Here is a 13,692-nt window from a genome sequence, read left to right as displayed (position 1 = left end):
CGGTACATACATATAATGAAATATAATTCAGCCTTGAAAAGGAAGGAAATCCTGTCACGTGCTACAACATGGATGAAGCTTGAGGACATCACGCTGAGTGAAACAAGCCAGATACAAAAAGACAAATTCTGTAGGATTCCATTTCTATGAGGTCCCTAGAGTACTCAAAGTCACAGAGACAAAAAGTGAAATGGTGGTTACCAGGGGCTGAGGGGAGGTGGAAAAGGGGAATAATTGTTTAATGGGTATAGTTTCAGTCATGCAAGATGAAAAAAATCTGGAGATCTGACACACAACAATGTGAATACACTTAACACTATTGAACTGTACACTTAAAAATGGTTAAGGTAATAAATTGTATGTTATGTGTTTTCTAACACAAATTTTTAAAAAAAATCCAACTCACTTGAGGCATAAAAACAAAAACAAACAAACAAACAAAAAAACCATTCACAGCCCACAGTTGCAAACCAGCACTAAACAGGCTTTCTCATATAATCTTGATCACTTTTTGCCAGCCTAGGACTCCTATAAAGGACCTCAAATATCTTCCATTTAGAAATAAGAACATTTTCTTTTTGGTAATTGAACTGCAGATCAATAAACTTGTACCCCTTACCCCCTCCTCCCTGTGTTTTGACCATCTTAGGCTCCTCTGCTCTCCAAACAGCCTCTGAGGTCAGGTGGGCTAGGAGCGGTTCTGCTGAGACCCAGACTGCCATCTCCCACCTGGACAGCACAGCCCCTGGACCACACGGAGCTCTCCCTTGGCGTGACTCTGCAGGAAGCCAAGGTCTCCATGGCTTTATATCTTCTCCCAATCCCTTCTGCTCAGGCCAGCATCTCCCACCAGTGCCTGATCCCAGTTGGCATTCTCCTGCTTCTGGCTTCCTCTTTGTGAAATCTGGCCAACCAAAAGCCTGGGTGTGTTTTCAAGCTCCTCCGCACGGCTTTGAATGCCCTCATCTGCTCCTCTCCAGCCTCCCTTTCCATTTTTTCCTGTTTCCCACCCCTTCACGTCCCTTATGTACCAGACAAATAGAATTACTAATTCCTTTCTGTGTGTGCCCCTCAATTGCCCAATTCTGTGCCACCTGCATCACATTTTTTTTCAAACATTTCTAATGTTCTTTTTCCCAAGCACCAAACATCCAAGGCTGCTGTTCATGAAGGCCCATCTCAGATGCCATCTCGTCCCGAAGATGCCCCCACCCATGACTCCCTCCTCTCCCTGAGGTCACCCCTGAGACAACCACCACTGTCACTGTGCCTTATAGTCACCTGTGTTTTATCTCCTTCACTTGGTAACAGTGCTAGCTCCTTAAGAATAATCCCACATTCCTGCAGCCTTTCCCAGCTGTCAAGCCACTTTTCCATGTTAACTAATTGGACTCTCATTGCCAAGGGGAAAGAAGCACTGCTGTATGGCACTGGGATCAGGCAGGATGCTGGGCCCCTAAACACATTTTCTCATCTAGTCCTCATGATGATTTTGTGGGTGAGGTTTATTATGCCCGTTGTATGGATGGAAGGCCTGAGGCTCAGAGGACTTCCATAGGCCACATAAGAGTGGAAGAGAAAGTACTTAAACCTAAATCATCAGCTTCCTAGACCATCACAGTTCCTTTCTTCAACAACAGAGTCATATCTGAGGAGCTATTTAACCCCCAGCACTTAGCATGGCATGTGTTTGTCAAATTAATGAATAAACCAACAAATTAACCATCATTTTTATTCATTAGTGTATTTAATAAGTATTTATGGTATGCCTGTAGTATGCCAGACACTCTTCTAGGTACTGGGGTGGACACAGCAGTAAATGAAACAAATGAGGTCATTAACGACATGGAACTTACATTCTATTGTGGGGAGATGAGCAGTGCCTAAATACACCAGCTCATAGTAGGTCAGATGATAAGCTGATATAAAGAAAAATAAACAGAGAAAAAGAAATGAGGGGAAGGGGGTATGCTAGGCCTCACTGAGAAGGTGACATTTGAGCAGAGGCCTGCCTGAAGAAAGCATGACAGGGAGCCACTGGGGGAAGGACTGCTAGGGAGTGTGGACAGCAAATGCAAAGGCCTTGAGGTGGGACCATGTCTGTTGGGTTCAAGGAACAGCAAGGAGTGAGCAAGGGGGAACCAGAATAGAGAGATGAGGGGCATACAGCAGACCTGCAGGCCGAGCAGGCCACCAAACATGCTTTGGCTTTGACTCTGAGTGACAAGGAGCTTCTGTAGGATTTGGAGCAGAGGAGCAGTGTGATCCTGGTCACTGGGCTGCTGTAGTCAATAGAAGGGCCTTGGGCAAGCAGGGCACAGGTCAGGAAGCTTCGATGTGGGGGGCGGGGGATGGTGAAGATAGAGGGGATGAGGTCGGACTCATGCTCTTCTGATGGAAGGCCCAACAGGTTAAAGCCAATGGACTGGGGGCAGGGCATGAGTGGCAGAGAGGCATCCAAGAGGTCTAGTCTACATGCAGGATGTTGACTGGACATGTCAACAGTAAGGGAGATGTGAGTGTTCTCAAATCCTTTTGGCTGCAAAAGCTTTATTTCTAAGCTCATAAAGGTCATGGAGAGCCTGGGGAAGGCCCTAGGTATTGACAGAAAAGGTGGTGTCTCTCCAAGAAAGGGGAGATTCACTATTCTGATTTGGTTTCTTCTGAACTTCTATAATTTTTTGTCTAGCTCCCACAGTAGGCTTTGCGTAGAGCTGCTCTTGGCTTGAAGATTTTTAAGGCCAGCTCATCACAGAGCTCTGATGGACTGCTACTTCAATAGCAAAGGAAGCAAAGGACTTTCAACTAGCCATGCCAACAGAAAGGGATGGGGAGAGAAGAGGAGGAGATGAGGGAAGGGGAGAGTGAAGGGAGGAAGGAAGAATACAAAGGGAGGGGGGAAAAGAAGAGTAATGAGAAGACTCTATTCGCAAGAGCAATAAAATATAATATACCTGAGCATAAACTTAACAAGAATGTGTAGCAGTTATGTGTAGGAAATTGTAAAGCATTACTGAGGTACATAAACAGCTGGATAAATGGAAAAGTGTACCAGGGGGTAGCACTTATTCTAAATATGCAATTCTCTACACATACACTTAATGGCATAACAATCAAAATTCCAAGAGGATGTTTTTTTTCAAATCACTTAATGTCTTGATTTGAAAAAGGCAAGAATAGCTAATATTTTTAAAGAATAATGAAGGGGGACAAGTACTGACAGGCATTACAATAGATTATAAAGCTATAATCATGTTTAAATTGTTGGGCTAGCCCAGAAATGCCAAATCAGTGGCAGAGAATTGCTAACCCTGACGGAGCTGCAAGAAGAAGCCGGGGATGTTCAGTTTGTCCCCAGCCTCACAGTTCTGCGGCACCTTTTCCTTTCCAAGCTTAAATGCCTTGGATTTTCAGAACATCTTAAGAAGTTAGGCTGGCAACATGAAGCCCATTTATCAGAAGAGGAAACAAAAGCCCATAAAGATGGCATGACTTGTCCAGGGTGACCTGACAAGTTTCTGGCAGAGGTCAGACCCCAGGTCAGGACCCTGGCTCCCAGCCACGGGGCTGTCCTACGGCCTTCATGTGGTGTCACAATGATCTCACAAAAAACCATGACAATGGGCTGTCTGTGAGCTGTGGCTCAGTGTTCCCTCGGGCTGGTAGAGTAGGGTGGGGTGGGAGATGGGAGAACCCTGTCACCCCCTGTCCTGCACAGAGGGGAGCCCAACAAGACTATGGGCTGGGAAGTTGATTTAATTCAAGCAAGGTTATCGGCTGGGAAGTTGATTTAATTCAACAAATATTTGTTACAGGGTACTCACTGAATTCTAGGCACTGGCAGGCTCTCAGCAGCCCCAAAACCCACTCAGGATCACTCATGCTTTCTTCTCTGTCCCACCCCACTCATACAAGGGCACTTCTCTCCTTTCTCTTGCCCCTGGGCCCCTTACACCCAAGGGGCAATGTGGCCTAATGGAAAACACGTCCAATTCAACATGGATGGTCTGGAGTTCTGGTCCTGGCCGTGGCACTGACTGATTTTGGGGCTGTGACTTCGCCTCCCTGGGGTGTGGCTCTATGGGAAGATATAACACTCTCTTCCCAACCCAGCTCATGTGGCCGCTGTGAGCCTCCAGCAGGGGTCAGCAAACTATGGACTTCAGGCCTAATTAGGCCTACGCTGCTTGTGAACATCCATAAGCTATGCATGAATTTACATTTTTAAATGGCTGGAGGAAAAATCTAAGGAAGGATAATATTTTTAGACATGTGAAAATTATATGAATTTCAAATTTCAGTGTCCATAACGTTTTATTGGACACTGATATTTGAAATTCATATAATTTTCACGTGTCAAAATAATACGGCCATGTCTAATCATTTAGGTATCATCTATGACTGCTTTTGTGTTACACCAGCAAAGCTGTTGTTCCAGAGACAAAATGCTTGCAAAACCTAAAATATTCACTATCTGGTCTTTACATAAAATGTTTGCTGACCCCTGGTATACAATATTAAAAGAATGTACTAGAAGTTGCTTTATACGTGGAGAGGCTTGTGGGTGAGCTATGCCTGGGCATGGAGACTGGACCAAGGAGGGTCTGGTAGGGATTAGAAATCCTGTATCTCTGAACAGATGGACCTCAAGAGTTGCTGGTCTGGGAGATCTACCGGACTGTCTTCTCACAGGGCAGGTGATACTGGGGGCTGCCAATGAGAGAAGAGGGAGAGAGGCAATGCCCATCCAACCTGCAACATGGGCAAACCTGCTCTGGTGGCCATGACAGGCGACACAGCCAGCCTACCCTCACCCTCAGATGCCACCCAGCCCACCCTCAGCCTCAGACATCACAGCCAGCCCACCCTCAACCTCACACCTGGCCACCTTCATTCTCAGATGTCACCCAGTCCACCCTCACCCTCTGACGTCACAGCCAGCCCATCCTCACCCTCCAGTGTCACAGCCAGCCCACCCTGAGCTTCAGACATCACAGCCAGCCCACCCTCACCCTCATACCTGCCCACTCTCGTTCTCAGATGTCACCCAGTCCACCCTCACCCTCTGATGTCACAGCCAGTCCACTCTGACCTTCTAGTGTCACAGCCAGCTCACCCTCACCTTCCGACGTCACCCAGCTCACTCTCAGCTTCAGACATCACCACCAGCCCACGCTCACCTTCATAACCACCCACCTTCATTTTCAGATGTCACCCAGTCCACCCTTACTTTTCAATGTCACAGACAGTCCACCCTCACCCTCTGACGTCACAGCCAATCCACCTCACTCTCCAATGTCACACCCAGCCTGCCCACACCCTCAGGCATAACCCAGCTCACCCTCAGCCTCAGACATCACCCCCAGCCCACCCTCACCCTCACACCCACCCACCCTCACTCTCAGGTGTCCCCTAGTCCACCCTTACTTTTGGATGTCACAGCCAGTCTACCTCACCCTCAGGTGTCACCCAGCCCACCCTCACCCTCCGCCATCACAGCCGGCCCACCCCCAGTCTTCTTCCAGGACTACCTCAGACAGGCAGACATGGCCTCCCTCAGAGCAAGACCCCTCCCCGACCCTCGCCCCACTCACGTGATCTCGTTGTTCATGTCAGTAATATCTATTCTGTCCAGGAACCAGCCTGCTCTGTTGCCTGTGTTGTCGTGGCGAATCCGAATCTTGGTCAGGGCCCCCAGGTCAATGGCATAGATGGTGAAGGTGTCTGTCTGTGAAGGGCCAGGGAACACTCAGTGGGGTAAGACCTATCCCTCCCCACCTGTCCATCAGCTCCACCCTCCCAAGGACCATGGCAGCCAGGCAGAGGCCAATGGTGAGACCCAAAGCGACCGTGGGGATGATGGAAAATGTCACTTAGTAGTCTGGTGTTTGGCCTGCACGATTGTTTCCCTAACTTGTCCCTGCCAGGGGATCTTCTCACTCTCATTATGTCCAGGAGGATGGAAGTAGGAAAGGAAGAGTGAAGGTGACCTTGAGAAGCAGAAGAGAAGATAGGTTGGCTGGATGCCCACATTTGTGGTGGGTGTTCTGTGTGCAGGAGAGGGGGGTGCACTGAAACCCTCTGCTATGTGTACAGGTGTGTGCATAATCTGCTTCAATCACATATTTGTATTAAGTACCTGCTATGAGCTGGTGCTGTGCAAATCCAAAGTGATTGACAGAAACTGAAGACGGATTTGCCCACCGTTTAGGCGTGAAGAGGGCCATGTGGATCACACCATGTGAATGCACACACTATTCTATGCGCAGGAGGAAGCAGACCACACCAGGACCCTACAAGTAAATGGGGTCTTCTTGGATATAACTTTTTTGACTCTTAATTTTGAAAAAGATTTTAAATCTAGAGAAAACTTTCAGAAATAGTATGATGAAAGTTCATATACCTTCATTTAGATTCTGCACTTATTTGTAACATTTGCTTTCTCACTCTATGTCATCTCTCTTGCACTCTCTCTCTTGCTCTGTGTTTTTCTAAATCATTTGAAAGTAAGTGGCAGATACCATGATTCTTCTTCCCTAAATTCTTCAACCTGGATTTCCTAAGAACAAGGATATTCTCATATAATCACACTAGAATGATCCAATTCAGAAAACTTAACATCAACACAATGCTATTATCTAATATACAGTCTGTGTTCAAATTTTATCAGTTGTACCAGTTATGTAGTCCTCTATAGAAATTTTTTCCTAATCCAGAAATGCGTGGCTATAATTTTTAGAGGAAAACACTGAAACGCAGAAATAAACTACATCCTCAAGTCATGGGGAAGATTCTTTAAAGAAAAAGCAGGGGGCTCCTGAAATAAATCAAGCAATGAGCCCAGAAATATGTTAATTAATTTATTTCATTTTAAAAAATCTGTGTTAATGAGAGAACTTGGCTTTGGGTAGAGGCAGGAATGGGAAGGGTGAGATAAGAGATAGTTTTCTAGCCAGGGGATCTTATAAAATCTTGAAGGACAAAGATGATGGCTTTATTTTTCATGATTTTCCCACTACACCTGGAAGAGTAAGGTATGTGAATTTCTTTTCATGAATTCCCACCGCATTAGGATACAGTTCTGGCTTCTCAGCCTGTCTCTTAAGCCTCTCATGACCCCAACCACCCCATACCCTAAATTGGTCTTATCCAAGCTTATCCACTGGGGCTCAGCACTGACCACAGCTCAGCTAAAAGATGCACTGTCCCAAACTGGCCTTCCCCATTTCCACCTCCATATCTTTGCTCATGTGGTTCCACCTTCTGAGAACATCTTCCACTGTCGCCTTTATATGTCTACACCATGCTCACCTGCCAAGGCCCAGTTTAGGTTGCTCCTTCCCCCCGGTTTTCCCCAAGACACCATCTTGCAGTGAGGACTTCCTCTTGAACCCCCGCATCCCTACCGAGTGCCCCAGCATCTGCCACACAATGCCATTACCTGTTTGTTCCTGTGGGTCAGCTGGCCTGTGGGCTCTATGTGCTGGGACCCTGCCTGCAATTCTCTCATAACCCCCCACAAAATATCAGTGTTACTGAAGAGGTACTGCCATGAAACCTGGTGGGATGAACAAGTCACACTGTCAGACACAGCAGCCATTGTGCTAGGATGGGCTGCCATGGGAATCTCAGAGGGCACCACACTCACAGCACCCACCCAGGGGCCAGAGACCTTCACCCTACCTGCCCCTGCTCAAATTTGTTGGACTTGTCTGACTTCTTCAGGGGTCGTTCACCTGTGTCCCCATACTCCTCGCCGTAGATAGTTAGGTAGACGTTGGCATCAGTGCCAGCCTTGGGCACATTCCCCGTGATCACCTGGACCTCATAGATGTTTGCTGGAGACACAGAAAGATGCAGTGTGGAGGGCTTCGGGGCCATGGGGTGAATGGACCTGAGGCATAGCCTCTCAGATCCAGCCAGATCCCAGAACAGGAGGGATCTTCAGATGCCTCTACGCTAACCTGGGACTGAAACTGCCCCCAATCCCAACCCCAGACTCCTTCACCATGAAGCCAGCAGACAGCCCTCTTACTTCATGTCCCCCCAGTCAATTGTATTGAGTCATATCAGGGCTCTTCCCAAAGTCACCAATTCCTCCTGAGAACCTCAGGAAAAGTGCCATGCTTATCCCCAAACAGCAGTGTAAATGGTGGCATTTCACACGCAGGTCAAGAGAGTTATTTGGGAACCATGATGGGTGCCTACCTATTTGGCCTCCATGTGAGGGGGATCTAGGCCCCCTGCCCCCAGTGGCCCCCCTTTAGGGGAACTGTCTGATCACTGCCCCACCCCCCGACCCCACCCCCTGCTTACGCTCAGGACCCGGCTTGCCAGCTGGCACCAACTCCACGACAAGTTCGTTGTCCTCCTTGCCCCGGGCCAGCCAGCGGTGGGCTTCGAACTTGTGCTGCTCAATCACCTCCTGCATCCCCGGCCCAAACTCCTCCTCTTCCTCCTCTTCTTCGGTCTCCTCCTCCTCCTCCTCCTCTGATGAGGACTCCTCTGATGAGGACTCCTCCTCCTCCTCCCCCTCCTCCTCTTCATCGCTGCCCTTCCTCTTCTTCTTCTTCTTCCTCTGCAGCTTAGCCTTCAGTCGCTCCTTCTTGAGCAGCTGCCGCAGCTTGTCCTTCTCCTTCCTCTTCCGGGCCTGCTCCTCCGGCGTGAGGTCCACCTCCCGCACCACCAGGTGCCGCAGCCACACGGTGTCCACGAACCAGCTGGGCCCGAAGCCCTCGCCTGTGTGCCCGAGCCGGAGCTTGTAGACCTCGCCCACGTCGGCTGCCTCCAGCTGTTCAAAGAGCAGGGCAGTGGCTGTTGTGGCCCCAGCATCCTCCTCCCAGCCCCCATTCCCAGCCCTAAAGAGCCAAGCTCAAGGCCTGTTTGCTGAGCTGCAGGATGGAGAGGGCTGGGGCCTCTGTGCTCAGATCCTTCCACCAGCTCCCTCTGTCTGGCTATACCTGTCTTGGTTCCACTGGGATCAACTGGCCCCATCCCGCAATCAAGTTTATTTCTTCCAACCTCTGTGGTGGCCAAGCTAGTCTCCCTCTTCTTCTCTCTTAAACATACATGCCTGCATGTATACACACACACGCACACACACACACACACACACGCCCACGCGACTCATTCCTATGATTTCTATGTCCCTATATAGAATAGTTTCCTTACTTAGCCTGCCTTTATCCCCTCCTCTACTTGTAGCTAAAATCTATTCATTCAGGTTCCTGTGTTTCATTACTTTTTTTTAACTTTGTGCCTCTGTGTTCTCTTTACAAAAATTTTCAGTGTTAACCATATATAACTTTCATAATAAGCAAAAAACTAAAGTACTCTTTTTCAAAAACAAAAATTTCACCCACACCCACAGAGGCCCAAGCTCCTTCCTCCCCCAACCCTGAGCACATGGCCTCAGCCTGACTGCATCTTCCCCAAGAGCACAGAGGGGGTTCAGGGTTTAGCTCTGGTGCTGGTCTGGCCTGGATGCCCTCTTCATCCTCACGAGCTGGTCTTTGCCCTCTTGATTATGAGTTCCTTAAGGGCAGAGACCATCATTTTCAGTCTCTACCAGGATGGGCATAGCACACGACTGGCCCAAAGGGCAGTGATGATGGCATCATCAACTCTAGATCATGAGGCCTGAGCTCAGTCCTGAGCCCCAGGCTCTGAGGAAGGACCCACATGGAGGTGGGGTCTGGCCTGTCCCCTGCAGCACTCAGGGGAGGGCTCACATGGGGGTTGTTGCTAGTCAGTGTCCTCCCAGGCTTCCTGATGCTGATGAGCCCCTGTCTGGGGTTTGACCCTTCTCAAAGCCTGGTCCCACCAGTTCTTCCACTGAGTGCCAGGGCGAACTGAGGCCAAGGCTGTCCCATGAGTTCCACAGTGTCCTACAATTCAAGTCCAGACCTAGATGAGAACTCAGGCCTTCTGGCCCCCTGTTCATGAGTCCACAATGTAGCCAATAAACCACCTTTGCCAGAAAATTACCAATCATGGCAGAGCCCAGGACCCCTGGGAGAGTGGAATTTATCCTTCTCAGCTACTTAGGGGAAAGGCTCTGGACCTTCTTCAGTGCATTAGCTCTCCTCTTCAGCATTTCCCAGATTACAGCACCCCTGCAATCAACCTTGCCAAGGAGGCCGGCTTGCTGCACCCCTGGCCTCCCTCACATTTGTCTGTCCAGCCGTGCCTTCATCCACCACCACATCCAGTAAATTGGCATCCAGAAGACATGCTATCCGGTTCCATCTCCATAACTGGGCACTCCTTCCCAAGTGCATTCCCTGACGTTGACTCTTGATCATTATAGGGACTGTGAAGCCAGCCAGGCAGGTATTATAAAGCTAGGTTTTAACTGATGAGGAAGTGAAGGCTCAGAGAGCTAAAATGCTTGGGCCTCTGCCTCCTCAGCAGTGTATGAGGGCATCTGGCTCAATGAGGCTCCCTCCAGCTCTGATGTTGCAGACACCTATGACAGTCCCAGTTCAGCCAGGACTGTCTTCCCTGGGCACTGGGTAAGATTCTTTGCTGAAGGCTAAGGTGCTCCTGGCATGTGGAAACACAGGGCACCCAGCATGAACATGCTGCCTGCACACATACATCTGCACATGCACACACACTGTCATATCTATAATTAAACATTCCTGTTTCCCCTAAGGGGCACCACCCTTGCATCCTCCTCTCTTGCCAACAACACGCCCACATTCTCATCTCTTTTTTCCTTCTATTGAAAGACTTGGAAAGGAAGAACGGAGACCCGGGACACTCAGGAAACAGCCATAAAATTCCAAGTCTCCCAGTGTCCTGGCTGGGAAGCATTTTCTTGTTATCAGGCTTGAGAGAACTGTAGACTCAGAGGCCACAGGACCGGGAATGAGTGGAGGAACCACAGCCTTAGTGCCATCTTTTGGCAGATTAGAATTACCTGCCCCCATGGTTCTCAGGGATGGCAGCATGTTAGTAATCCCTGGAGGAGCTTTTAAAAGTACACCCAGAAAATATGTCCCATCCCCAGAGGTTCTGATTTGTCTGGTGTGGGGTGTGCACCAGGCAGCACTTTCTTCTTAAAGCTCCCCAGGTGATTGTAACATGAGGCCGGGGTGGGAACCACTGATCTAGTCCAATCCCCTCATTTTAGGCCAAAAGCTCAGGTGTGGAGAGAGGAAGCATCTTCCACCCAGCTGGAGGGAGGCAGCCCATTCTCAGGTGAGTATTGACTGAGGAAATTAGTACACCCAGGGAAGCATCTTGGTGTCTACTGGGACTGCTGTTGGCACCCCTGCTCCTCAACCCCACATACCTGGAATGTATCCTTGGACGCCCGTTCAAAAACTTTTGAGCGGCTGGAGAGGAAGAGCACTTCTGTCTTGCCTTTCTCTCCATAGATCTGCATGTAGACTCGGGCACTGGTGCCTGCGCCACCCACATCTCCTGTCCAAATCTCAACCTCATAGTGGACCACTGGGTGGGCACATGCAGGAGAAGTGGAACATTTAGTAATAATAATGACAACAATGATAGTAACAAAACAAGCCTTTCCTTAGCCTGTTACAGGTGCCTGGTGCTTCACAGCCATTCACTTATCTAATCCACTCCTCAACACCCTGAGTAAGCACAATCATTCCTATTTTGCAGGTAAACAAACTGAGGCTTAGAGGAGAATAGGTGGTGGAAATGCCAAATCTAAGCAATCAGACACATATCCCAGTCATCCTCTGCACCACATGCACCAGGAAGGAGGAGGAGTCACATACCAGCTGGCGATCCCTGCTGTGTGCCTGCCTGCTACGGTTTGCATGTTTGTCTTCTCCAAAACTCATGCTGAAATGTCATTGCCATTGTAACCGTATTAAGAGGTGGGACCTTTTAGGAATGATTAGGCCCCCCAAAATGCTTACGTTGAAGCACTAACCCCAGGACCTCTGAATGTAACTATATCTGGAGATAAGAGTCTTTAAAGAGGTGACTAGTTTAAACGAGACCCCCAAGGGCAGGCCCTAATCCACGCTGATTGGCATCCTTATAAGAAAAGGAAGTTGTGGCACACAGAGAAACACCAGGGATGCGGAGAGACCAGGTGAGTCCACAGTGACGAGGCAGTCCTAACCTAACACAGTAATGCAGAGAGCAGTGAGCGCAGAGAGCGCAATCCATCAAAAAAGGAGACTCACTCTAGAAAAAACAACAAGCTCTACGAAAGATGAAAAGCGATTATCATGAGGTAGGTGACTCAGCAGTGAATAATATTGACATACTTATAATAATATGAAAATTGAACACTGATTTAGCTGTTTTGAAGGCTGGAAGGACGGGGAGAGAGAGATACAGTGAGTATGTGTGTGTGTGTGTGTGTGTGTGTGTGTGCGCGCATGCACGTGAGGGCCCATACAAGTGCCTGTGTATGTTAAAAGAGCTAAATCCTCCTCTTTCATAGTAGGAAGTCAATAGATAATGTCTAAGACTGTAAAATTAAAAAACTGAGGCCAGGCGCGGTGGTTCAGGCCTGTAATTCCGCTGCTTTGGGAGGCAGAAGGATTGCTTGAGGCCAGGAGTTCAAGATCAGCCTGGGCAACACAACAAGATCCCCATCTATACAAAAATAAAATAAAAATAAAAATAAAAATTGAGGGGTATGGTGGCATGTGCCTGCAGTCCCAGCTACCCAAGAGGCTGAGGCAGGGGAATCGCTTGAGCCCGGGAGTTAAGGGTGCAATGAGTTGTGATTGTGTCGCTGCACTCCAGCCTGGGTGCCAGAGCAACATCCTGTCTCTAAAAAGTAAATAAGTAAAAATTGATAGGTATATTGTTTAAAAATATGGAGCTAAATTTCAGAGGAAAAATCTAAAGTAAGGTTGTTGCCATTGAAGAAGAGGGGTGGGGTAAGGGGAAGAGGTGGGTAAGGGAACTATTGCTTTTTTATCTTCATCTTTATCTTTATCGTCTTGATTAATATCTATACTACTCTGATGGAATTCCAGTGTTGATTTATAAAATGAGGGAAGGAGTTGATTCTCAGACTGGCAAGTGCCATTACAAAGCATGTGTATATAACAGCCCTAAAGGAACTTGCAGGTTGCTTGGGGAGATTAGACACACATATGAAAAGATATTCAAACAGTTCTGGGAGCGAGAGAGGTGATTTCATACTGGGGTTCCCTCTCAGGGAAGCTGCTGTGGAAGTGAGCCTTGGGCAGTTGCTTTCAGGGCCAATGTAGAAATGCAGAGGTGAGGCCAGCATGGTGGCTCACATCTGTAACGCTAGCACTTTGGGAGCCCAAGGCAGATGGATCACTAGGGTTCAGGAGTTCAAGACCAGCCCGGACAACACGGTGAAACCCTGTCTCTACTAAAACTACAAAAATTAGCCAGGCATGGGGACGCACACCTGTAGTCCCAGGTACTCAGGAGGCTGAGGCAGGAGAATTGCTTGAATCTGGGAGGAGGTTGCAGTGAGCTGAGATTATGCCACTGCACTCCAGCCTGGGTGACAGAGTAAGGCTCTGTCTCAAAAAAAAAAAAAAAAAAAAAAAAAGCAAGAAATGTAGAGGTGAGAAGGGACAGTCTCTGTGCCAGGCTTTGGTCCCACTGTCTTCCTCCTCAGAAATGTCACCATCCTATCCAAAAAGGCCCTTCACCCACACCAATGCTAACCCTTTATCCTGTTTCATGTTCCTCCTGGTTGTTCACTGGCAT

At 48.5% G+C, this 13,692-nt stretch overlaps 1 protein-coding gene across 3 annotated transcripts in view; it reads right to left on the bottom strand.

Annotated features, from left to right (window-relative positions):
- The window catches only part of LOXHD1 (lipoxygenase homology domains 1), a 193,563-nt gene that overhangs the window by 81,725 nt on the left and 98,146 nt on the right, over positions 1 to 13,692 (bottom strand). The window contains exons 18-21 of one of the 3 annotated variants that reach the window (XM_011978077.1): positions 11,300 to 11,460; positions 8,317 to 8,791; positions 7,684 to 7,838; positions 5,595 to 5,728 (exon numbers count right to left, since the gene is read on the bottom strand). In XM_011978077.1, coding sequence (XP_011833467.1) covers positions 5,595 to 5,728; positions 7,684 to 7,838; positions 8,317 to 8,791; positions 11,300 to 11,460 — 925 coding nt within the window. Of the gene's footprint in view, positions 1 to 4,922; positions 5,005 to 5,594; positions 5,729 to 6,139; positions 6,294 to 7,406; positions 7,549 to 7,683; positions 7,839 to 8,316; positions 8,792 to 11,299; positions 11,461 to 13,692 lie in introns of those variants that run through there. The other 2 variants (XM_011978078.1, XM_011978079.1) reach the window with 2 other exon arrangements.

Source organism: Mandrillus leucophaeus, unplaced genomic scaffold (genome assembly GCF_000951045.1).
Source record: "Mandrillus leucophaeus isolate KB7577 unplaced genomic scaffold, Mleu.le_1.0 Scaffold189, whole genome shotgun sequence".
NCBI lineage: Eukaryota > Metazoa > Chordata > Mammalia > Primates > Cercopithecidae > Mandrillus > Mandrillus leucophaeus.
The sequence above is the reverse complement of the archived record's forward strand: the minus strand, read 5'-3'. Positions and strand labels throughout refer to the sequence as shown.